The sequence below is a fragment of the Papio anubis genome, chromosome 5 (assembly GCF_008728515.1).
Source record: "Papio anubis isolate 15944 chromosome 5, Panubis1.0, whole genome shotgun sequence".
Taxonomy (NCBI): Eukaryota; Metazoa; Chordata; class Mammalia; order Primates; family Cercopithecidae; genus Papio; species Papio anubis.
The window spans coordinates 59,902,994-59,929,786 of NC_044980.1; the positions used below are offsets into that span (position 1 = coordinate 59,902,994).

The following is a 26,793-nucleotide window of genomic DNA, read 5'->3' on the forward strand; positions in this document are numbered from 1 at the left end:
ATTTTATTTTGAATGAGTTTGGGCTTCTATGAAAATCAAATTTATCTTTCCCTGAGAGACAGTCTAAAGAAGCAATTTTAAAACTTTCTTGAATGATGATTTTACTCTTAGAATAAGTATGGAGTGATCTCCAATTGCTACATGGAAGGAGACAACATTCATTTGGATAGTGAAGTTCTAATGTGTTGATTTTAGAGGCTAGTATGGGATGGTTTGCACAATTATTTCTGTAATTGGGTTTAAATGTGAGATAAAATGAAACAGTGGGTCCCCCTACTACTTCCCTCTAGCAGGAGCTTTCGACATTGGTGGGGACCTGGACCCTAAGTACATCAGGTGGGGTCCTGGCCCTACCTACGTTGAGATACTCCTCAAAGCTAGATGTCCCTGCAGCTTATTATCTTATTTCGTAGTTTCAACATAGAGTCTCTTTTTTAAATCTCGAAATAAAATATTGAATTTCTCAATTTTGCTTTTTTCTTATTCTAAACTTCATGAATAGAACTATTTCTTATTGCAATTAGCTTGGCTGTGATAACATGGATGTTGCTACCCTCTTTCATTCAGCTCATATTATATTTTAGGCACTCCTGTGGGTGCTTTTTCAGTATATCCAATCGTGCTCCTATGATAGTTATTATCTGGGCACCTAGCATGGTCTCCCAGATAGCATTTTGCTGAAGTTGGGATGTAATCCTTTTTTACCTTCATATTTATTATAGATACATAGCAACAGGAGATTTTTATTCTAACAATAATACAAACAAGAGACGGGAACTAAAGTTCTATTCATTTACATAACATTAATTTGAATTATTAAAAATAAAATACCAAAATTGATGATATTGAAGAAGTATTCTCTTGTTTATTGCCTTTGGGTCACGAAACAAGTTTATGAATGCATTTAATACACAGTGTATCTACCCTTTGGCTTTCCTACTCCCTAATCCCTGAGTGACCTGGCTCAGGGAGAAGTTGGGGCACAGGGGCAGAAGCACAGGAGGGTCTATCTTGCCAGGCTGAATCAGGCCAACACAGCTGCTGGCCTGGGCACGAGCGTGGGTGGCCACCTGTGTCTCCCCAAACAGCTGTTTGGTAGAGGGCCAGCCAAAGCCCTGTTGGTGGGGTGGAGGCAGGCGGCCAGTTGGGCGGCCAATACATTCTGGCATGGGCTGAAAGAACACCTGGTTCCACTCTGTGGACCCACCACAGAAGGTCAAAGAATGTGCTTGCTCGCGGCAACCTGATGGCCCAACTTTTCAAGCCCTGATGGTCTTGCTGTGATTGAAACAGAAAGAAACCCACCTTTATTCCTTATAATGTATCCTAGAGCCAACATGGAAATCATCCGTTCCAGTTATGTTGAAATAGGTCAGCTAGGCCATCCGTCTGGCACGTCTGGAAATGGTGCAGTAGACTGTCAGGCAGGTATAGGCTCCATGAGTTACGACAAGGTATTTCAGGGGAGATGAGAGCCCCCTACGCTGTGTTTGGCTGCTAACTGCCATTGAGACATCTTCCATCCTAGAATGTTTCTGACCTTCCTTTTCTACCTCTTGCCATTAACTCCTAGAAACCACTTTAGGTCCCCACTTGTAATTCTGTTATCGTTGAGATTCCTGTAGTCAATACCACCACCTACTGAGACGGGAGCCCAAAGTTCCCTGTTCCCTGACTCCTGAGGCCCCTCCCAAGGCCTCAAGACCATTGTTCCTCAGGAAATAGGACGTTATTTCCTGTGGTTTGGTGAATGGGTATCTCTCTAGCCAATGAGCACCCTTCTCAACTTCCCTGCCCCAGATGCAGATCTGGCAGCTGCCCCTCTGTGTGCTGAAGAGGTGATACTTCTCGCATTGGTCCTGTGACCCCTGGCAACTTAATCTCTCTGTGCCTCAGTTTTGGCACTTGTCAATGGGGACTGATAGTACTGTCCTCCTAGTTTTGTTGTAAAACACTCAATGAGACAGCATATGTTAAGTGCTTAGCACAGGACCTGGGTGCAGCAGATGCTCAGCAAATATTAGCTGTATGAATGAATGACCATGACTGATGCCCCTCTCCATACACAGAGGCTCACACCTGGCCTGGAGTGGCCCTGGACGGGGACTTCCTGCTGCCACCTTTGCTTGGAATTTCAGGGGCCTCATCTCACAATTATTGCTCTGCCAGCAGGAATTTCAAAGTGAGCATAGTTCTGTGGGCCCATAAGGGGACTTGCCACCCCTAACTCCCCTTGCTGGGGGGCACAGACTAGACTCCTCCCAGAATCCTATCAGCCTGGAGCTAGTAGAAGCCACCTAGTGTTGAACCATCGACCTGAGGAAGGCACTCTGACTTCTGGGAGGCCTGAAGTTGGTGGAATAACTTGTCTCTCTTACATGCAAACTTTCTGCAATGTAGGGTATCCAAGCCAAGAAGAAACCTCCTGATTTTCACAAGCTCTAAGGTCTGGGCAATGAAATCCGATTGGTTAGGCATGATGTCGTGTGCCCTGAGGTGAATGGTAATATTCAGGCTTCCCAGTCCCTGGTGTCAGGGACATCATGTAGTATTGGGCCCTTGTGCAAACCACACAGTGTCATTCTGGTGTAGACAGGACATAGCTGTGGAAATTCACTTCATCACCTATGCAGCTCAAGGCTTTCAATGGGCAAGGGGAGTCATTGATCAAAAGACAACACAGGCATAACCTTGGTTTCCCCACAAAGTGGAGCCAGCTTTTAAACCACAGTTCCATTTCAGGCCTCATATCATCTGTGGATGAAATGGGGGACAATGAATGCTAGAAATAGCCCTCTGAGAAAAAGATGGGAGAAAAGACCGTTTTCTTTTTAAGTTCAAGTTTGAGGTTTTGAACTCAGGCACAAAACCATTGTGAACAGCTGTTCTTTTAAAAAATGTATGTTAGTTTATTCTACACATTCTGATGGTATGAATGAGAGAGAATTCCAAACAAAAATTATCTGTGACTTTTTTATTTTTTGAGATAGAGTCTTGCTCTGTTGCCCAGGCTGGAGTGCAGTGAGGTGATCTTGGCTCACTGCAAGCTCTGTCTCCCAGGTTCACGCCATTCTCCTGCCTCAGCCTCCCGAGTAGCTGGGACTACAAGTGCCCACCACCATGCCTGGCTAATTTTTTTTTTTTTTGTATTTTTAGTAGAGACAGGGTTTCACCATGTTAGCCAGGATGGTCTCTATCTCCTGACCTTGTGATCCGCCCACCTTGGCCTCCCACAGTGCTGGGATTATAGGTGTGAGCCACTGCGCCCGGCCACTTATCTGTCACTTTTAAATGCAGCAACTTTCCTGTGACCACTTAATTAGAATTTTTCAGTTCTCTTGGGCTGTGACTTCTTTTTCTACCTGAACAAGATTTCTTTTTCCTTCTTTAAAAAGTAATGAGTCTTATATTAGCCATGCAAATTCACATGTTTTTGTTCCAAGACCTAACTTTTTCTTGAATTTGCTTGGAAAAACATCGGGCCTTTTGGAGCATAAAGGCTTAAGGATGATCCCCATGCTCCCTGAGGAGTGGCCGAGTCTCCATGGAAGGCAGACTGTCCTTGGAGTCAGTACCCTAAGCAGGATAGTGTCCTTTTGATATGCCAAAGGGAAAAAAGGCATTTAATTGGAAACTTGAAAACAACTGTAGCTGAAAAGATACTAGACTTGATACTTAAGAATCTAAGCTAAAGTAAATCTTGTTTCTTGGTATTCCTCCCTCCCCAACCCCAGCAGAATTATCCTTTGCAACTGCAGTGGGAGGTTAAAATGGTTGGTATCATCCACAGTCTTCTCATGAACTGAGTATTCATAGTTCAGCAGCTTTTGGTTGCTATGGTAACCTTGGAGAAATACTCTTCTAAGACTATCTAATTGTCTCACGTGATGCAACCGGATTTCTTCTAATGAAGAAACAACTGGGTATGGTGTGTATGAGACATCGGAGTGGGTAGAATAAAGCACCATCAAGTCTGAACATTTCACATCTTTTATTTTTGGTGGAGATGATGTCTCACAATGTTGCCCAGGCTGGTCTCCAACTCCTGGCCGCAGGTGATCCACCTGTCTTGGCCTCCTACAGTGTTGAGATTACAGGAATAAGACACTGCACCCAGCCAGTTCCACTTTTCTTATGTAATTGATGAAGTTGTCATTATGAAAGTACTCCAATAGCTGGCTGGGAGTGGTGGCTCACGCCTGTAACCCCAGCACATTGTGATGCCGAGGTGGGCAGACCATGAGGCCAAGAGATCGAGACCATCCTGGCCAACATGGTGAAACCCCATCTCTACTAAAAATACAAAAACTAGCTGGGCATGGTAGCGTGCGCCTGTAATCCCAGCTACTCAGGAGGCTGAGGCAGGAGAATCGCTTGAACCTGGGAGGCAGAGGTTGCAGTGAGCCAAGATTGCACCATTGTACTCCAGCCTGGCAACAGAGTGAGACTCCATCTCAACAACAACAAAAAAAGAAAAAGAAAAAAAGTACTCAAATAGCTAAGCATGCAAGAGGGTCACCTTCATATTCAAAATTTTTTCTGAGTTCCTTTGCATATCATCGTATTCCTTAACTCAGCAAAGACTGAGTCATTAGTTCATCTTCAGCCCAAAAGGAAATGCTAAAGCTAGAAAGTGAGCTCATCATGTTTCTTTGCCCTGACTAGAAAAATCCCTCAAGTATGAATTCATTTGGTTTAGTGCCCTTGGCACAGTGAACTATCTTGCTATATTAAATAATTTACATGGAAGGCAAGAAAAGGAGAGCAGGGTCGGGTGCAGTGGCTCACACCTGTAATCCCAGCACTTTGGGAGGCCAAGGCAGGTGGATCATGAGGTCAGGAGATCGAGACCATCCTGGCTAACACGGTGAAACCCCGTCTCTACTAAAACCACAAAAAATTAGCTGGGCGTGATGACAGGTGCCCGTAGTCCCAGCTACCTGGGAGGCTGAGGCAGTAGAATGGCGTGAACCCGGGCGGTGGAGCTTGCAGTGAGCCAAGATCGCACCACGGCACTCCAGCCTGGGCGACAGAGCGAGACTCTTGTCTCAAAAAAAAAAAAAAAAAAAAAAAAAAGAAAGAAAGAAAAGAAAAAAGAAAAGGAGAGCAAAAGAGTTGGGCACTAGCAATTGAGGGGGTGTGGCAGCCACCAGTCTGGACTTCCTTTGGGGCCTCAGAGCAGTGGCTGATGGTGGCTGGGGATGTAGCCCCACCAGTAATACCTGACACTCTTGCATTTAGACAGGACTAAAACACATGGAAATAGATGCAATCTCTGAGGAGGGTAATAAGGATACAGCAAATCATCCCAATCCTAGATTATACTTGGATAATTTGGATAATGTAAGTGTGGTATCCCAAGGGAATTCATTCTCAGTACTGCAAGTTTAACACAGGCTTTTCAGGGAACAGACAACTTCAATCTGTATCATTATTATAAGCTGAATTTTTATTTTACTAAATTATCTATGTCAAAAAAATTCTGTGCCTGGCGTGGAATTTCACTCCATCAAGTGTTACAATGATTTTTTCATTTTCATTACAAGCAGGAGAATGAATGTAGGACAAGTGTTAGGAAACATGGCAATAAATTAGAATATAATTTACAAAAGCAAAAAAATTAACAGTGTACCACATTATTACTGAGTATAAAATAATAAGCAACAACTAATCACAATAATACAAAGGTAATTTTGTTCTGTGTTACTGAGGATACCTATGTGACATTCATTCAAATAAAAAAGTTCCTAATGAAATGGACTGTTTGGAAATCATATGAATCTCATGGGGTTAATCATTAGGGTACATTTACCTTTCCTTTTTTAGTAGACCTTTATCCCAGTGGCAGATACTGCTCCCAGGTGTAGGGTACCAGTTTCCCTGGGGTTCCCTAAGTAGTCTACGTAGCTCACTACTTTTGAAGGTCTGCCATGGTGGCCCAGCCTCCACTGACAATCGTATTGTTATTATTTAGGAATAGGGCATCATGTAGCCATGGGGGTGGCTACAGAGTAGCAGCAGTATTGTGATGTGCTATGAAATAGAATTGTTGTAACCTACTCAGGTTTAAATTCAAGGCCTACCTGAAACTGTTTCATCCTGTTACATTCTGTGCGTGGCTCCCTCTAGAAAGGCACTCTGATTCTGCCCCCAAGGTGTGCCTGCATTTTGTTCTCAGAACTGGAGCACATCCAGGAAGTGACACTGGCTGCCCTCCTCTTCCAGCATCAGCCAAGGTGCTGTGGAGTGCCTGGGGGATGGCCCTCACAATGGTAGTTTCCAGGTGAGGTAAAAAATAGCTTTTATTCGGTAATAAGAAATCTTTTTGAAATAAAAACATGAGCTGATATTTATGTTGGAGAAAATCAGATCTGGATTGCAAACCTATGCCTAAAATGCCACAGAAACCACCTACCTTTTATTTCTTTGTTTTATTTCACTAGGGCACATTAGCACCAAGTTAACTGGTCTTTGAAAAGGCCCAAGGGAATTCAGTGCTCGGGTCATGCTGCCCGTGGGCTGCTTGCCCTTCACTGAATGGCTAAGACGGCACTTGGGCAGGTCTTCTAATGGCATCTTAGACCCGGGCCCTGGTGATTCCTCTTGTATCATCAATAGCTCTCCCTGGAAGGCTCAGGGTTGAGAACTGTGGTGTTGAGAGAGAAAGCAGGTAACAAGATACAGGTGGTCATGACTGAGAGTGCAGAAAACATTCCATGCTGATTGTCCACAGCAAATCTGGGAGTTTAGATTGGCTTTTGGTGTCTGAGGGTCTGTCTTTCTTTTGGAAAAAACCTAGTCATCTGCATTAGATCATGATATATGTGACACACTGATATGTAATTTAAGAGCACCATGATGGAATCAAGTCAAACATGCTCTTTAACTGAAAGTGTTAACCTTACAAAATAGCCATTTAGTTTTGAGTTTTAGGTGTTGATGCATGCATGGTGTACACCTGTGTACAATGGGGAGGCATTTTGGACACAAAGCACATTCATCAAGAACCTGCTGCAAGCTACACGTGTTCAAGTAAAAAATATTAATATAAAACAAGTACCCTTTTTCATTCTAAGTCTTGCTGTGAAGTCTTTTGATGAGCAGGATGTGAAACTTGAAGATAGGGAAAATACGAGCTAGTCATTTTAATTTAGGTGGATGTGATTCTAGAATTTGACTTGCCCAAGAAACTGGGTTTCACATTTAATTGCCATTCAGAGAATCCATAAAAAATACAAAATACTTGGTTGAGTGACTATTAATATTATGCTTTATGATGTCTAGTCTTCATGAAATTTTCTTCTTTGGTTATTATCCCTTGCCTACTTTAAAACTCACAGAAATAGCACATTATGTGCAAGCACACTCATCTATCCACACACTTAAAAGCGCCCGCACACACACACACACATTTGCTGTCATATAAATAAATGCCCTTCTACCATATCAAAGAAGGGACATCTGGAACCCATCGTAATTGTCAGCAAATTGCAAAAGGGTCTGCCTGGTTGTTACCGAGCCAGTCTATCTTTTGCATGGTATCATCTCAGTAAGCTCAACATGCGTGCAGCAATCCAAAGGGCAGAAGCCATGCTGTGGCTGGAGTGGATGTAAACACAAGTGAGTTGGGGGGACTCAAATAAGAACTAAGGCATCCTGTGTGGTGGCAGTAAAGGGCCTGGTCCTTTAGTCTCTACCATACCCCAGGTCTGGTTTCTGCATGAAATTGAAATGTTTTTCTCTTAAAGTTTTAATGGAAATCTCAGCTTTACTTGCACAATGGCAAGTTGGCCACAGTCTTTCAGCACTGAGTTTATAGACTTGCACAGCTGCAGTAACTGATGCACTGCTTTAAACTATGCCCCTCATTATTGTTCAGTTTAATATAGTTTTATATATGGCTCACAGCAGTGTTCAGAACCGGGGGATTATTCCTAAGGAAATTAAGTGGAATGAAGAAAAATAATACAAACTTTCATTACTTTTGATTTATAATTGCTCCTTAAATTATAGTCCAAAGCCCGTTTTATAATTTAAATCGTGGTGCTGTTGTAGTGAGATAAAGTACAGTAAATATTTTTAAGCTATGACTTAAGAATTCTGAACCTTCTTCACTTCCATAGTTGACCAAGTCGTAACAGCTACATTTTAAACAGTTTTAAATACAAATGGATTCAGTGTCATTGCTAAGTCCATAATAAAAATTATCTTAATGGTCCAAGGAGGTAAACAGGCTATTGGATTTACTCGAAAGAACACAAACGCTCCACAGTAAGCAAGTCTCCCTGTGTTGTTTGGATCTCTCCAATCTGGCATTCCCTCCTAATACTGTGTCCAGCACTTTGGATCAATAAATCCCACTTCACAGAAGTTAAAATAATATTGAAATCTTGTCAGCTAGGGCTGACCAGTGGTTACGTTTTCCACAGGGTAATGCATTTGCAAGGACATCAATCCTCTTCCTCTGGGTGGCTCTCTTTGATGGACGCATTTCCATGATGAAATGACAAGGCACTCTCTCTGGCTTTCTGTGGGTCAGTGTCCTTGGCAGGTCTTACAACACATCTGTCTGAAGTATGCTCGACTGCAGAATTTGAACTTCAGCACCAGTGGGCAATAAGCCACTTTATTCACATCTTTGCACTCTAACGAATGGGGGCAGAAAATGGAAAACAATTAGAGGCACATAAACAAGTACATAAACAAGCCGATGCGGCCTGCATGTTCAGCAAGGACCCCCTTTGGGTCAATCCACCTTGGCTTCGACCTCCATGTGGTTTTTGTTTTTGTTTTTAAGCATACCCTGCCTGGTACAGTCTACTAGAAACATTCTTTTGATATATTTTAACACAATTTTAAAAAAATGTTTGCAAGGCTTTCCTTCCAGATTTTTATAAGTATGGTGTATGCCCACTGTGTCTTGAAAGAATTACCATTTGCTGGGATAAGTGATCACTTTAGACAGCTTGGAAACATGAGTCATTTTTCTTACAGCGCTTTTATTGCTTCTTTCTCAAGGGTTATTTTATTCAACAGTGCAAGGTTATCCAAAATCAAACATGAGTTGCACTGTTTGATACCAAAGTACACATGTCTCCAGAGAATCTCTGCATCTGTGAGGCGTGGGGATGGGCCTGGGTGAATGAAAAGGATTGCTGAGAGTGGCCTAGATTCAGCAACTACACTAGACAAAGAAGAAAGCTTTGAGGGGTTGGCCTCAAATGGCAGCAGTCTGTGGGTTATGGAAACATGTAGAAATGTCTTTTTTTAATTTGGAAGTGAGACATGGTCTTCTTTTTTCCTATGTGTATTTTCTCCTCAGTGCTAGAACTGCCACAGTTGCAGTCTGCAGTTCTTGCAGCCGGAAGGTGAATAAATGATTCTTTCTCCATCTCCCCTTGCGGCTGGTTGCAGAAGGTGGGATGAGGGTCCAGTGTAGAGAAAGGGACACGGGCCTTTGATTCTCAGAACTCCCCCTGGCCCCATACAACCCCACTGCTAGTAATAATATTCTTTTCCAGTATACTTGTCACTTTTATTTGGAGATTTAGGATACTCTGTAAACCTAGCAACGAAATGTTCACATGCCTGCTAGAACCAAAGTTCCACCCTCATTTTTCCAGGTAGTTATACTGAAGCATCCTGGGTAAATTGTTGAAGGTAATTAGGAATCAGGCGGGGCAGTGGGTAAAGTTCATGTTACAGAACAGTTTTTGTTGTTTGCTTGTTTTTTCCTGGCTTCAAAAACCCACTGAAGTTCTAAGAGATCACATACATTGTAGTTTATCATATGGGCCATATGATAAACATGGAAAATTAAATGCAAAGAAATGGAAAAGTTCCCAGTTCTCATTATTGACGATTAAGATAACAATCTTATTGACCTCACTTTTTAAATGCTCCTTTGGTGAAAGTCTTAAAATTTGAAACTGGAACTCCCAAATCCTCTGAAAACATAACCTTTGTCACCATCTAACTCCCTTACTCAACATTTGACTTACAAAGAGATTAATAGCTAGAAATCTGAATTAAAACTTTTCACGCTAGGATCCTCAGTAAATTTAAGTTTTAGCTGGAAGAAGGTAGAAGGGACAAATCACTTAACCTCTTTGTGCTTAAGTTTTCTCATCTGTAAAATAGAAATGATTAGAGAACCCACACTCACATGTAACATTTAACATGTAACATGTGTATCCTTATGAATGTCAACTAGAGCAGTGCCTGGAACACAGGAAGTATGGGATAAGTGTAGGATACTGAATTGCTATTATTATTACAATTATTAGTTATTAGTATCTTTATTGCCTGACAGAAAGGAAGCAAGGAGCTACACTCCAAATATCTCAATGAGGATGCAATATTTGAATTACTACTGAGAAAATACTGCCCTAAAGATACGAGTCAGTTTGAAGACAAAACAAACCAGAGTATTTCCTGGGGCACAACTTCATTAGATTTACTACTCCATTTTTGGAAGAGTAGCTGGACCAAGAAAACTCTGGGTTGAGCAAATTATAAGCAAATTCACCAATTTCCCTTTTAGATTTAAACTTTATAATCTGACTAAATTATAATACATAAGAAATGAAATAGAATATTCATAATTGCTTCTCCCTTCACCTGCCTATCCACTCACCAATTAAGGCTATTACAAATATAAATAGTTGGCTGGGCACAGTGGCTCATGCTTGTAATCCCAGCACTTTGGGAGGCTGAGGTGGGTGGATCACGTGAGGTCAGGAGTTCAAGACCAGCCTGGCCAACATGGTGAAACCCCATCTCTACTAAAAATACAAAAATTAGCCAGGTGTGGTGGCATGCGCCTGTAGTCACAGCTACTCAGGAGGCTGAGGTACGAGAATCACTTGAATCCGGGAGGTTGCAGTGAGCTGAGATTGTGCCACTTCACTCCAGCCTGGGCCAAAGAGCTAGACTCCGTCTCAAAAAACAAACAAACAAAAAACCCAAATATGAACAGTCAGGGATTCTGTTCCTTAGATGAGTGCTAGAAATAAGACTCTTCTCTACATGCAGAGGCCCAGAACACAGCCTTTTGTTCAGAGGCAGCATCTAGCCTGTGGGCAGGCTGGTGGCCGGCTATCAGGATGTTCCTTTCTGAACTTCCCAATACCCTTGTTAAGTTAGTTCCCAACTAACTTGATTGAAAGCAGGAAGTCAGTAGGTCCTGGGAACAGGATCGAGCTTAGGGATGTAGGGATTAGGAGTGTCCCCTGAGTTGCCTTCAGCGGCAACATAACCCAGTAGTTAGGGGCAGGAGATATGGATTCAGGTGGGCCTGGGGGTGAATTCTGGTTCTGCCTCTTCTAGGAGTTGATTGTCCTCTGCCAAGTTACTTCACCTCTCTAAATCTCACTTCATCTCCAAAATAAAGACTATGATAAAGTCTACTCATAGGACGTTGTGAGGTTTGCATGAGGTAATGCAGATAATACATGTGCCATGGCACCTAGCTCAGAGTAAGCACTGTTAATTAGTTCTCATTATTAACAGCAAAACACCTGCCTCTGAGAACAACCATCATGTATTATTTCTCTGGGATCCCTGTCAAAATAAATATAGTATCAGGAAGGGTTACACATTTACACATTTAAGCAAAATAAAAGAAAGCTATTAAACAGAAAGCAAGAAAATTATGATGAGGGCAGGAGTGGGGAAAGACCTGTGGGAGATCTGGAGACTTCCAGGAATCAGACATTAATATGGAGATTCCTAGGCTGTATGGAAGATCCAGTTCCTACTTCTTGGTTTTGCCTTCTAGGAACTGGCCTGACTAGAAGAATCAGTTCATTACATCTTTAGATTTGATGAAAATCTCTTCACCAACCACGACTCATCTTTTATTCTCTGTCTTTTAACTCCACAAGAGCTTAATTTAGTAGTGACAGCATTAAAAATTATAATTTATCAAGCATATCATTTGTGTAAGGCACAACATAAACATATATATTATAAATATATATATTTTTCAATCCTTGTAAGTTCGGTCATGTGTTGTTCAATGATGGGGATATTCTCTGAGAAATGCATTGTTCGGTGATTTTGTCAATGTGCAAACATCACAGAGTGTACTTTCACAAACCTAGATGGTATAGCCTATTGTACACCTAGGCCACATGGTATAGCCTATTGCTTCCGGGCTACAAACCTGTACAGCATGTTACTGTACTGAATATTGTAGGCAGTTGGAACACAAGTATTTGTGTATACTGGTAAGTATTTGTGTATCTAAATATATCTGAACATAGAAAAGATCCAGTAAAAATATAATATTATAATCTTGTGGGACCACTTTTGTATATTATACAGTGACTGTATATAAAATGTCAGCTTTATATAGACAGTAAAACATAAGCTCAAAAAGATTATGAAACTCATGCTGGGTCACACGGCTAGTTGGTCTAAGAACAGGTTTATCTGACTCCAGAGCCACTCATATTTCAGCAATATTCTTAGCATCTAAATGCAAGAAGTTTCTACCTGTCTCTGATTCTGTATTCTTGGCTGACACCACTGATAAATCAACTTGGAGCGTCTTGGTCAGGTTTTGTTTCTTTAAGAGTTTGCTGTGCCACCTTAGAGAAGGGGAAATATGTTTTTTAAAAGGAGATTTCCAGAATAACATCTGAATTATTTAGAATAGACTGAATTATCCATTTATACTTTTTGTCACTATATATTCCTCCTCAAATTTTGTAAAAGTACACAAGTGAAAAGGTGATTTTAGACACATCAAGAAGTTTTAAAGCCCCATTATTACAGAAAGCTGAATGTAATCTTCAAAATATTAGAACCAGTTTTAAATTATATTGGGGCATTCAACCCATCTACCACTTTTAACTTAGCCAGAGAGGACTGATTTGTTGTGCTTACTGAAATTATGCTGATGTCATTGACAGGCCTTAATTATAAAACTTATTTCATTAGTCTGCCTCATCCTTAAAGCCCAGTGAAATTATGAAAGCCTTTTCTCTTCTACCCTTGAGCAGTACAACTTACTTTTGGAAAACAAAAACAAAACAAACAAAAAACAACAACAAAAAACACCAAAAAAACCCAACAACAACAACAAAAATATTCTGGAAAAGTTGTACATAAATTAAATCACATATCCCATTGAAATTAAAACAATAATAAATGTTCTGTTTTAATTTCTGAATGATTTACAGTTGGCATTGCTTTCTAGCTGACACTTAAAATGTTTAAAAATTAAAAATTCCTCTGTACCCAATTAGTGCACAGTGTGCAAATAAATAATACCAAGAGATCCATTAAAAAGAATTACTTAGTTTGAGTTTTTTGGTATTATAATCACTCTGTAGTTAATTTGTTTTGAAGGTTTGAGCTTTACTGTTGTATTTTCTTCATGCAAACACACTTATATCTATCTACTGCTTTCTAAGTAGTGGAATCTGAGCCAGTGGGTCAAGGATTTTCAGATGAAGGAGCCTTATTTTCTCTTCGACTATCATCATGTACCAGTTAAGTACTCTCCTAGGAGAAGAATGACAAGACACTCTTTCTACCCTTTTCTGTGAGGATACTGGAAAGGTAAGAGGTCCTCATCATGTGGTTTCTAGTTAACATTTTGTAAACCCAATTATTCTCCCCTCTTTTTACACCCCACACCACCCTTGAAAGAAAAGTTACACTTTACCCAGGACTAGAGACTTCTGGTGAGAATGGCTTTACGGAGAATTCCCAAATTCTTCTCAGGGAGACTTGGGAATAAATCAAGGGCTGAAAGCCAGCCCCTAGGCCCTGCAATGTGAACTGGATCCATTATTAGAATCTGAAGTAATTTGCCAGGCATGCTGGAGTGGCTCTCATTGGTAATCTGGGTTTTGGTAGAGTTGAATGATAAAATTAGACACCCTGTTTCATAGGTAACACATGAACCTACTTATCATTGATGTGCCAATGGGTTTTTCCCCAGGTGCTTTACATTAATCTTTCAAAACTCTGACCTAAAAGACATGCTTTCAAAATACACTGAACAGAGGTTTATGAATTTAGAATGCAATTAGGTTCAAATTAATTGTTACTTTGAAGGCTTGATTTGGTCCAAGAAATACAAGACCAAGTCCTCAAAGCATGGCTTTTGCATTTATTTCATTGAATGTTGCAAAGCTTGCCTACTTGTCTCACTGGAGTTGGGAGATATCCTTCATGACCAGGTTGGACCATCAGCATCTCTCTTTGGAGAATGCATGCCCTCTGTTCCTGTAAACTCCTTATGTGGTTCAGAAGAACACAGTAAGTGAAGAATTATGACTTAGGCACCTAAAGGTCTATCTTTGGGATTTAAAAAGTACAAACAGCTGTACTTCTGACAAACTGCCCATGGAAATGCAGGACCTGGTGAGAAGTGAGATAGCAAAGGCTGCTCATGCGTGGCACAGAAGTTGGGGTGGGGAATGTTAACTCAGTATACTTCTCCTAATAAAGTGTACTTGAGCCCTTGACAGTTTAGATATTCAGGCTAGAAAAGGATGAAATGGCAACTTTTGCTTGGGAACCTAACATTATTCATTGTAATAGAACAGTCCACCAGCTTATTTTTATCCTTGAAGCAAGATGGTATCAGCTATTGAACTTCATACTGATTTCAATTTCCCACAGACTAGACCATTCCTTTCTCTCTTTGCTTTCTGTTTCTTTTTATTTAGTCTTATTCCCTAGATGCCACCCACATTCAACCTGGAGGTGGTATAATCTCAACCCAAATCCAGGGTTCCCTCCAGACCAGACAGCCAGGAATGTGAACCCGCATGCTAAGTGACTTATGAACTCTTTGAAGTGGTAAGGAAAAAAACTGGCCTTCCTCACCTCTTTGAAACCAAAGTCTTCAAATGACCTTTATCGTTCCTTTACTGATTTTCATACATCAGGTGCCACATTAAAACCCAAATGCGGTAGCTAGTTTGACCAAAATTCTTGGTTCGAGATTTCTGGAGCTGCCTAAGCTTTCCCAGAGCTATTTACATGAGGGAGTCTGAGAGCCACCAAAGCCACCATTAGACATCCTGGGCTGGTAAACCATTGTACACTAACCACACCTTTCCTGGATTGGTTACCAGCCCCTGGCACACCATGAATCATTACCTGGCAGCAATAAATACTCTGTGACAGAGTGCCTTGTGCTATTGAGAAGCTGAAAAGACTCACTATATAAACTACAAGGGAACTTGAAACTGCATGAAAGATGAATAAAATGGCATTTTGCATAGAATTTCAGGTGAGCTTGAGTAGGTTAGTCCCAACTGACATATGTACTTTTAAAAAAATTACTTTGAGTAGCATTTCAAATTTACTGATACCCAGGGTGTCTATAATTCACTTTTAGCAGCAACATGGTGTTACCCTCATCAGTGGCAGTCTGTCAAGATCATGCCTTTAATCCTTTAACCCTTTGCCAAAGGCTTTCAGAAACAAAAAAACTAAAGCAGATGTTGAACACAGCAAATTGTATCTCCCTTCTTCTTCCTCCCATTTCCCTCTTGCTATTTTAATTTTTTGAAACTCTGCTTCTGATTCCCTTACTATCATTTGTTGCTTGACCTCCCTCCATTTCTTCAATCTCTCTCCATTTATTTTATTTTTAAATCTTATTCAAATTCCATTTCTTATTAAAGCTTCAGGGGACTAATGTGTTTAATTTCCCTACAGATGCCTGAATTCCTTCATGATTAATGATGGTACACAGTTACCTAAATCTGAAATGTAGGAGTCATCCTGAATACCTCCATATCTCTCATCTCCTTGTCTAACTGTTCATCAGGCTCTTTTTATTCTCCTTTCATTTTATTATTTTTCCCCCAGTTCATCACTCTCCTTTTAATCCCTACAATATCTGCCTTAGTTCATGCCTCCATCCTCTCTTGCCTGGACTCTTAGAACAAATCTTTCTCATTCTACTCCCACACAAGGCTGCCCTCCCTCTGCTCCTTTACCCTTCTGTCATCCTGAGCATGTCAAGCCCCAGTTTTTTTTTTTTTTTCACTTGTTCCCTAAAACCCAAAGATAGAGTCCTAGCTTCCTTCCACTACATGTGGAGTTTCCAAAACCAAGTCCCTGCTTCTCTCTCTGTAGCCTCATGTGCACTGCCCGCTCATCTGCCAACCCACCGCAGCAATAGTGAACTGCCTCCATGCCCTTGTGACTGTACACACTTGTCCTCTGTCAGGAATGCCCCGCATCTCAATGTCTTCTGGGTAAACTGTTTCCTATCTTCCATGTTCAGCTCAGCTTTCCTTCTCTGTGATGCTTCTGCTGATTACCTGCTCCTCTGTGCACTCATGGTCACTTCTTCCCACCCCTGGAACAGTACTGCTCATATTGTCAAAATTAATTGTATGTTGCCAACCCTACTAAACCTTTGAGAACATGGAACCTGTTGTATTGCATTCATAGTCTTGGTGCCTAGTACATGGTAAGTATGTTTGCTAAGTAAATAAATAAATGATTGGATGAATGTAGGATGTTATTTAAAAAGTCATAATGGATGGATGGATATATGCACATATATGAAAAAGCATGTTCAGTAAATGATAACACTATGGTTTGGTGCAAAAGTAATTGTAGTTTTTGCCATTAAAAGTAATATAATCTAGATGGTGGATGTTCATTGTAAAATTCTTTCCACTTTGCTGTATGTTTGAAACTTCTAATTTTTTTCATAATGAAATACTGACAGGAGGGAGACCATTACCTAAACCTTGATAGTCAAAACAATTCTCAACATTCTATCTGTGGCCCATTTCATTCATAGAGATTCAACTGAAAAACTCTATTTTAGATCCTAATACATCTGCCCAAATCCTGCCCTGTCTTGGGGTAGAGCTGAAGTGATTTTTCAGTAGCCTCGTACTATGAGTCATGGCAATTTGACTGTACTGGAGGAAAGGGGATCCTCTTCCGCCTCTTCCACTCTCCTGCATTAACCAGAAACTGCTCCTTCTCCAACTTTCTTCTTAACTTTTCCTTGCTAAAAGGCATTTCTTTTCTCCATTTTTATTTGAGACAGAGTTTTGTTCTTGTTGCCCAGGCTGGAGTGCAATGGCGTGATCTCGGCTCACCACAACCTCCACCTCCCAGGTTCAAGCGATTCTCCTGCCTCAGCCTCCCAAGTAGCTGGGATTACAGGCATTACATACAGGCCCAGATAATTTTGTATTTTTAGTAGAGACAGGGTTTCTCCATGTTGGTCAGGCTGGTCTCGAACTCCTGATCTCAGGTGATCTGCCTGCCTCAGCCTCCCAAACTACTGGGATTACAGGAGTGAGCCACTACGCCCAGCCTCTTTTCTTCCATGATTTGCCTCCTACAAACCATAACAGACCACTTTTGCATTATTTTCACACTAGAACCTCTTCTCTCTCTATAATTTTTTTTTGAGACAGAGTCTCTACTCTGTCATCCAGGCTGGAGTGCAATGGTGTGATCATGGCTCACTGCAACCTTGACCTCCCAAACTCAAGTGATCTTCCTACCTAAGCCTCCCAAGTAGCTGGACTACAGATGCGTGCCACCATACCCAGCTAGTTTTTAAATGTTTTTGTAGAGAAGGGGTCTCCCTATGTTGTCCAGGCTGGTATCAAACTCCTGGGCTCAAGCAATCCTCTCCCCTTGGCCTCCCAAAATGTTGAGATTGCAGGCGTGAGCCACTGTGCCCGGCCTCCTTGTCTCTTTTGAAATCTGTGTTATCTGTTCATTCCATATCTCTATGGATGAAAACTTATAATTTGGTTCATAATGTTTTACTCACTTTTCCCAAGGTACACACTGGGTTTTTCCAAGTATGTGTTATATAGATGGCTTACTGATTCCTTAGTCTATGAAGCCAGCCTTGATGGAAAATGTGAAGTCATTGGTCCTTCATTTGAGCACTTGTGTAAACTGCTCCACATAACACATTCCACCTTCTTTTCTCAAATTTTTTTGAATTAAAAAAATTTTCATTTAAGTATTTGCTCTGAAAGACTATGAACTTATAAATATATTTGAATTTTCCCTAATAAATAGCAGAGGCTGGCCATAGAAAGCATTCAATAATTAGCTGCTGATTAAATGAACAAATAGTTTCAGATATTTAAATGCATTCCATATATGCTATTGGGAAATTAAAGAGAACACAAAACACATTATGACAGACATATCATTTGTACTTTAAATCTAATTTTGTAAAGAGAGTTATCTTCTTTCTTTTAAATGAGCTGACATCTTTAGATAATAATGATTCTAACATGAATCATACTTAGCAGGATTAATAATTTCCTAAAAATTTCCTCCTTTACTGAGAAGTCTAAATATATTGTTTTTACTGCTTACTTTAGAATAATATTAATAAAAAGTGATTAGCCAGATAGATGAAATAACCATGAGGTGTTTCTCCAAATAACCCAAGAAACCTCAAATTAACACCTATTCATTTTAAGACAATTCCCTTAAGGCAGAAATTAGCACAGGTACAAATGATATTCTGCCTACTCTGAAAATAGTTTTGAAACTTATTATATATAAACTGCAAAGTTTATCTATAATGATTATGCATTATAGAGAAGATTTTAGAGAAATTATTAAAATTGTCTAAAATGAAGCTATGAGCATAACTCCAACAGATACATTGTTTTAGGCATGTCAAAAGGCAGTTCTTTCAGCAATGACTTAGGCTTAATCTATTGAATTAGGCTGACAGTCATGCCAGAAATGTTTTACTTCAAAATCAGAAACTCTTGCTTTTATGTCAAAAAACCTTACTTTAAAGACTAAATTAAGAATAGCCTGCAAATATAGTTGAAATTGACAGGTACTTGGACCCTACCAAATGTGGGTTCAGATCCTGACTCTACTACTTCCTAGTCTTTAAATTGGGCAAATCACTATCTTCCCATGTGCCTCACTTTCCTCATTAGTAATAACAACTCTTAGAAGCTTGTTGTCAGGATTATATAAGATTATATACACACACACACGCACGCACACACACACACAGACTTGCAGAGAGAGATCTATTTGTGTATGTGAGATATATAAGACAGACTATATAAAGGGCCTAACATAATACCCAACATAGATTAATTTAATATGACAGTTATATCCTCTCTCCTACCTTAACCTTGTATCTTCCAATTCTGAAAGAAAAAGAGAACCCCGAATTCATGTGATCTTTTGCTAACTTACAATGGATAAAAGAAATTATTGCTGGAGTCTTACAGAAGAGAGATTTTGTTCTGTTTTGGTTTGGGGAGGTTTTTCTGAGACAGAGTCTCAGTCTGTTGCCCTGGCTGGAGTGCAGTGGCATGATCAGGGCTCACTGCAGCCTCAACTTCCTGGGCTCAAGTGATCCTCCTGCCTCAGCCTCCCAAGGAACTACGACTACAGGCATCCACCACCATGCCTAGCTAACTTTTTAATTTTTTTGTAGAGACAGGTTCTCACTATGTTGCCCAGCATGGTCTTGAACTCCTGGGCTCAAGTGATCCTCCCACCTCAACCCTCCCAAAGTGCTGAGATTACAGATGTGAGCCACCGCACCCAGCTAAGAGATTTTCTTTTTTTGAAGATAATTTAAAAGATAATTTTTTTCCAAGAAAAATACTTTATTTGTTATAGATTTTGAGCCCTTCTCAAGAGAGGGAAAGGTAGATTTCCAGAATCCAAAGGGACAAAAAAGAAGCAGTAGTAAAGCCAGAGATTCTGCAAAATTAAAAGTTGTGATTTTGAATTGATGTAGCATAGGGTTATACATTTTGAAAGAGTAATTATGTGTATAATAAGTGCACTGTGTTGAGGCTTAAGTATACAAAACAGACCATCTGCAAAGATGCAAGGTGTCTGGATCTTGTCATACAAGATCACTTTCTTAAAACAAAATTCCCAAGAAAACACTTTTAAATTGTGAATATAATTTTTAAGAATCCTTTGAATTAGACAGAGTTGATCAAAATAAAGCGATCTCTCTTGAAGATGTTTATAAACATACAGTTTTCACTTGAAAAATAGTAACAAATTATTTGACTATATATTCATGATAGGTTTTTTTCAGGGCCTTATAATTTAAATTTGTGGCTTCAGATGTTGTTCATGTGCATATATTTGATCCTGCCTGTATTTTCATGTGAGAAGGCAGTCTAAACTTCTGGACTATGCCATGTTTGTCTTCACATTCCTAATAATTTCTGTCACAGTGACTCGCACATAGTAGCATTTGAGAAATTCCTAATGAATGCCTAAATGAATAAAGAAATTACTTTCATTTAAACAACAGATTTTTAAAAGTCAGAATTGTGGTGGGGGGGTGGGGCATCTGCTGTTAATAAAGGGATTTCCCAATGTATAAAAAACAGAAAGAGAAATTCCAGAGCACAAAGACCTTTGTTCTCCTTTATAAACAGCTACATAATTATTTTTCTACTTTTCTACGATAAGAAAATTAGCATTTAAAATGCAAGTAGTTTCAAACATATACTTTCATTATATGTACAACAATAATGAATTTAAATCTTCAGCATGATAGAGATCCACTGTCATATCCAAAAAGAAACAGAAGTTTGCACTTCAAGAGTAGTTCATTAGGAAACATCTCTAAAGTCTTAATATAAATCAAACATAGAATATGAGGCTGGATGTGATCTTAGAGATTATCTACTCCAATTTCTTATTTCATAGATAAACTTAGCTCCAGAGAGGTTAAGTGACTTAACAAGGTCATAAAGTTAGTTAAAAAGTCAGGAAAAAAACACTTTGGTTTCCTGATTGCTGTCTGCATAAGCAGCTTTCACAAATGCTCTACTCAAACTACACTACAGTAGTGGGTTTATTGTGCTCTTCAAACCCTGGGAACAGTACAGTAAAGGTGGGTCATTAGCAACCACAGGCCCCTCCTCCATGGAAAAACTCACCTTCAGTATTAGAAATGGGGGTACTGTCACATTTGCTTTCACACTGCTGCATTGATGGAGGCCGAACAGTTTCTGGACAGTCACTAGATGCCTGTCCAGTGTAGGAGAGACACTGCACAGTTCTCATCTGCTGTCCAAGGCCACACTGAGCAGAACACTAAATCCAAAGACACAAAGAAACAAAATATTAATCTCAACAATTTTCAGGAGGTAAAAAATATACTATGTCATTTCAAATGCAACACAATATGAACTTTTTTTTTTGAGACAGGGTCTTGCTATATTGGCCAGGCTGGTCTCAAACTCCTGGCCTCAAGCAATCCTCCTGCCTCAGCCTCCCAAAGTGCTGGGAGTACAGGCTTGAGCCACCACACCCAGCCACAATACTAACTTTTAAAGCCCACATGTGGTTCATTTTTGAGAGGTGTATGATTAGGTCATTCTACTATCAAACTGGTTTGGAAAGTCAAACATCATGTTATTACCCTAGCAAATAGACTCAATATACTTCCCAGAAGATAATACATAGAGATTTCTTGCTATCACTGCAACAATTCCCAGCAAGGCTGGTGACCTCTAGCAGGAGTGTCATGAGAAAATCCTTGTGATGAAGTAGAATAATGAGAGATTGTAGGGCTAGGAAATCACTATTGCTCCCTATTTATTATAGGTGTGCAGGTAAATAACCTGGTGGCTTATTGGAGTGTCCTGTATGTGATCAAACTATTAGTTCAATGTAATAGCAGTGACAGCTGTGGAGCCTGGTGATGGGGTCATTAAAAAAAAAAAAAAGAGCTTAAATAAGTCCCTCAGGTTTTCTAAGGGATTGCAAGCCACACAAACCTGAGAAGCAGTCTTGTGTTCTCAAATGAGCGTGTCTCCCTCTCCTTTTGCATCTACTCTGGGATTCAGTCTCTTCAGGACTGAAGTTACTGTCCGAGGGGCTTAGTTTCATTTGGGACTGATCAGCTGCTGAGGCTGAAGAATGAAGCTGGGTTAGTCTACGGGCCTGCCATCGAGAATACCAGAAAGCCTATGAAATGTGGGATCAAAGGCATGAGGAAGTAACTGGTGCCAACACAGGGGATGGTGATGTTTACAGGGTCAAAAAATTGAAGCCCTGTTGGATTTGTTTGCAAAAACTCTGAAAGTACCCACAGGACTTGTAAGGATATTCATGAAGAGCCTTAAAAAAAAAATGTTTTCGGACAGGTGTGGATGCTCACACCTGTAATCCCAGCACTTTGGGAGGCTGAGGCGGGCGGATCACGAGGTCAGGATATCGAGACCATCCTGGCTAACACAGTGAAAACCCGTCTCTACTAACAATACAAAAAATTAGCCGGGCGAGGTGGTGGGCGCCTGCAGTCCCAGCTTCTTGGGAGGCTGAGGCAGGAGAATGGCGTGAACCTGGGAGGTGGAGCTTGCAGTGAGCTGAGATCGTGCCACTGCACTCCAGCCTAGGCGACAGAGTGAGACTCCATCTCAAAAAAAAAAAAAAAAAAAAAAAACAGTTTTCATACAGAATGAGAAATAAATGTACTCTAATATATTAAAGCATCTTTGAAAATGTATTTTCACTGGTTATTTTGAATTTTAGGAAACTGAATTGAAATTGTAAATGGGAAGAAAAGGACTTGACAACATTTAAAAGAATAATCTCAAATTGACAATGGTAAATTTGGCAAAATTACTAAAACACAAAAACTTCCAACTGACTTTTATACAGTAGATTGCAACAAAGAATATATAGAGAAGGAAATGCCTGCCTGATTTAAAATAAAAATCATGTAGCAGGTCTGCTCTGATTCTTTAATAGCATCATATCAATCATGTGTTGTGAAGCTGTCACACTTCTATAGTGAAACATAATTTGACACTTAACTGCATACAGTGCTTAACACTGTCATGTGTATTCTACTTGAGCATTTTGTAAATTAAACTAAACACTGCTATAGAGATGCCAAGCACTACTAATTTTATGATTATATTTCTTTTGTCTCCTCAAAGTGCTGAGCACAGAGCAAGTATACTTAATTACCTTCATGGGTACTGAAAATCTTTGCCCTCTCCCAAATGAAACGAAAGAGGTGTCTAGATGTTACTGTACTCTGGCAATATTGAATTTTGGCCAGAGTTTTGGCAGCTACTTATATGAAATGCCATTTTTAATAAGTAAAGGCAGACCCAGAGCACAAACAAAATCATATTGGCATAAATCACAATATGTCATTATGATTTATTTGAGTCTCAAATATTAGAAAATGAGGCCGGGCGCGGTGGCTCAAGCCTGTAATCCCAGCACTTTGGGAGGCCGAGGCGGGTGGATCACGAGGTCAGGAGATCGAGACCATCCTGGCTAACATGGTGAAACCCCGTCTCTACTAAAAATACAAAAAAACCTAGCCGGGCGTGGTGGCGGGCGCCTGTAGTCCCAGCTACTCGGAGGCTGAGGCAGGAGAATGGCGTGAACCTGGGAGGCGGAGCTTGCAGTGAGCCGAGATCGCGCCACTGCACTCCAGCCTGGGTGACACAGCGCGAGACTCCGTCTAAAAAAAAAAAAAAAAAAAGAAAAAAGAAAATGACTTGCTACAAGGTCAGTTATGAAACTACAGGGTAAGGGCATTAATTGGTTAGATATGTACTTTCTGGGGCATTTTTTAAAATGTAACCCAATAGATTTCCTCTTTGACATTTAGAAGAACAATACTTAATTTTCCTTCTATCTAAATATACCAACTTGGTCTTTTTTATTAAGAATTTTTTTATTTGGCAAAAAAATATCATGTATGACATGATATTTTGAAGTATATAACCACTGTGGAGTGACTAAATCTAGCTAATTAACATATTACTTCACAAAATTTTAATATTGTGCTGAGAACCGACTTGTTTTTATAGAATTTAAGGTGGCCTACAGAAAGATAACACAATTTAAAAGCAGATAAGACAGAAAAAAATAAGAATTGGAACTTAAGGTGGAAATGAGTCTAATATAAAAATACATACCAAAATTCCTATATACTTTTTTTCCCAATTCATAGCATCCATCAGATAAAAACAAATCAATTAATGAATAAGTATTACTAATATTTCAAGGATTGTCAATCACAGTATCAAACTAATTAAAAACCCCACAACTTTTTTGTGAGTTTAAGAGTTCTCTATTTTGCAAGTGGGAAAATGAAGACACTGGTGTTAACTGATTTATTCCTTTAACAGCTGAGACAGCCGGGACTAGAATCCAAAGTTTCGGTAGCTTGTTCAAATCTCTACTGGTTATTCTATTTCTCTTTTAATTTTAATCTACAATGGATCTGAAGAATAGAATCTGAAGTTGGAAGTGTGTGGGTGTGGGAGAATCACTGGCACACTCTGTATGTGTCCACATGTGGCGGCTGTGGTTTGTGCAGTTTCACACTCATGCCTCATACCTAGACTTCTACGTGTTAATTCTTACTCATCTCTCAAGCCCTTACAATGATCACACAAGGAACCTCAGGTTTGTGTCTCAAGGTGCTATTTCAGCAGGAGTCCACAGTACAAACGCCTTACCTGGCCCCAGTCTCCTGTGACCCAGCGAGGAGGAGGGCAGCGGCCCAAACTGCAGCGGATGCGGACAGGAGGTTTGCTTTCCTCTGGACATTGTGCAGCTGGGAATGTCTTAGACAGGTCACTGCTCTTGCACAGAACAATCCGATGCTTGAATCCTGGACCACATTTCGGAGTACACTGGAAATAAAATAGTATTGAATCACGACAGTTTAAAGACAGAGGAAAATTTGAGGAAAGTCTTTCTTCAAGTAAATGTGTGTTTTAGTATAGAATATACACATATACTAAGTTCTAGGCAGTCTCTCAGATACAAAGTTCCTTAAAGGTTTTTAAGCAGAGGTACTTTTATTTTTGTCTTAAGGGTTTGAAGAGCTAAATCCAATATTTGCTTTTCTTGGCTAACTCATTTTCTTGCTCTGTTGGGGATAGGTTGATTCCTCCATTCCTCTCTATCCTTGGCCTCATCAGCTGTGATAAGATTCTGCTAATTTTTGGAATGTGGAATCCTTGGTTTCCTACTTGGTGGGTGTGGTCTTCTAAAAGGAATTTGTATGTTATTAGTAGACCACAAGAACTTGTCTCTGTAAAGCAAGTTCAGGGTTGATTTAGATGAACTATTCTTATGCCGAGTCGCTAAGAATACTTGGTCACAGGTGAAGGTTTCTTGCACAGAAAATCTCTTAACTTTTCCCCATACATCAGTTACAAATCTAAGGAAGTTGTTCTTTAGAATTGGTTCTGTTTGTTCTTCATACTGAGGGAAGGATGTTTTTCCCTATGTCACAAATCTTATGTACCTCATCTCCAGGTGTTTCTAGAAGTCACCTATTTAACATAGTAGCTGACTTGAGTCTTCCAGCTTTCTCCCCTGTATATCTGGACCCTTCCTTAAAAATCTGTACTTCAGGCCAGGCACGGTGGCTCACGCCTGTAATCCCAGCACTTTGGGAGGCTGAGGTGGGCAGATCACGAGGTCAAGAGATCAAGACCATCCTGGCCAACATGGTGAAACCCTGTCTCTACTAAAAATACAAAAATTAGCTGGGTGTGGTGGTGCGTGTCTGTAGCCCCAGCTACTTGGGGGGCTGAGGCAGGAGAAGCACTTGAACCAGGAGGTGGAGGTTACAGTGAGCCAAGATTGTGTCACTGCACTCTAGCCTGCAAACAGAGCAAGACTCTGTCTCAAAAAAAAAAAAAAAATCTATACTTCCCCTCAATCAAGGGAGGACCTTCCCCACAACATTTGGAAGCACTGTATATATACCTTTCATGCAAAAAACATTTCCAGATCTCCTACAGGAACTACACTAGACTGGAGAGATACAAAAATGAATGAAACAGGCGCTTGGTTGGAGACGTGAGTCTTGCCAAAGGTCCCAGCCGATTAAAGTCCTTCCTTCTTTAACTCCATGTCTGAGGGGTTTTGTCTGCAGCTTGTTCTGCTACATGTCTTGGTTCCCTGACCAGGAAGTGAGGTGATTAACAGATGGTCAGACGGTTGAGGCAGCCCCTTAGGCAGCTTAGGCCTGCCCTGTGGAGCATCCCTATGGGGGACTCTGGCCAGCTTGAGTGATGCAGATCCTGAGCGTGCTCCTGGGTAGGCAATTGCCCGAGTGGAACACCTCACCAGAGCAGTGTGTGGCAGGCCCCCATGGAGGATCAACGCAGTGGCTGAACACCAGGAAGGAACTGGCACTTGGAGTCTGGACATCTGAAACTTGGTAAGACTAGTCTTTGGAACTTGGCACTCCATTTGAGGGGAAGCGTGGCCTGATCACCCACAGTGTGCCTGTACTGGCACTTTGGTTTTTGTTTTTGACTTGACTTTGATTGCTTGATACTTTGGTTTTGACCTGGCTTGCATTTCTGGATACTCTGATTTTGGTTTTGATTCTGGTTTTGTGTGAACTATAAAAGTATGTGTGTGCCCTTTTTATCTGTTCTTTGTTTCGTGGTGTGCGTGTGGTGTTAGCGTGGTGTTTTGTCTCGAAGAAGCATGGGTCACACACAAAGTAAGCCCACCCCACTAGGAACTATGTTGAAAAATTTCAAGAAAGGATTTAAGGGAGATTATGGTGTTACTATGACACCAGGAAAACTTAGAACTTTGTGTGAAATACACTGGCCAGCATTAGAGGTGGGTTGGCCATCAGAAGGAAGCCTGGACAGGTCCCTTGTTTCAAAGGTATGGCACAAGGTAACCTGTAAGCCAGGGCACCCAGACCAGTTCCTGTACATAAACCCTTGGTTACAGCTGGTTTTAGATCCCACCCCCTGCCCCCCAACCAGTGGTTGAGAGAACAGCAGCATAAGCGGC

General features: G+C 40.5%; 1 protein-coding gene across 7 annotated transcripts in view; it reads right to left on the reverse strand.

The window, feature by feature from the left end:
* Window positions 1–5,428: 5,428 nt before the first annotated feature.
* ADAMTS6 (ADAM metallopeptidase with thrombospondin type 1 motif 6) overlaps window positions 5,429–26,793 on the reverse strand; it is a 333,350-nt gene continuing 311,985 nt past the window's right edge. For 6 of the 7 annotated variants that reach the window (XR_004183963.1, XM_021940153.2, XM_017959582.3 and 3 more), the window contains 3 exons: window positions 24,477–24,653; window positions 20,922–21,078; window positions 5,429–8,645 (listed from right to left, as the gene is read on the reverse strand). Coding sequence is in view for 5 of the 7 variants with exons in the window: in XM_021940153.2 (XP_021795845.2) it covers window positions 8,536–8,645; window positions 20,922–21,078; window positions 24,477–24,653 (444 nt within the window). In the remaining 2 variants the exon portion in view is untranslated. Of the gene's footprint in view, window positions 8,646–12,498; window positions 12,594–20,921; window positions 21,079–24,476; window positions 24,654–26,793 lie in introns of all 7 variants that reach the window. The other variant, XR_004183962.1, reaches the window with a different exon arrangement.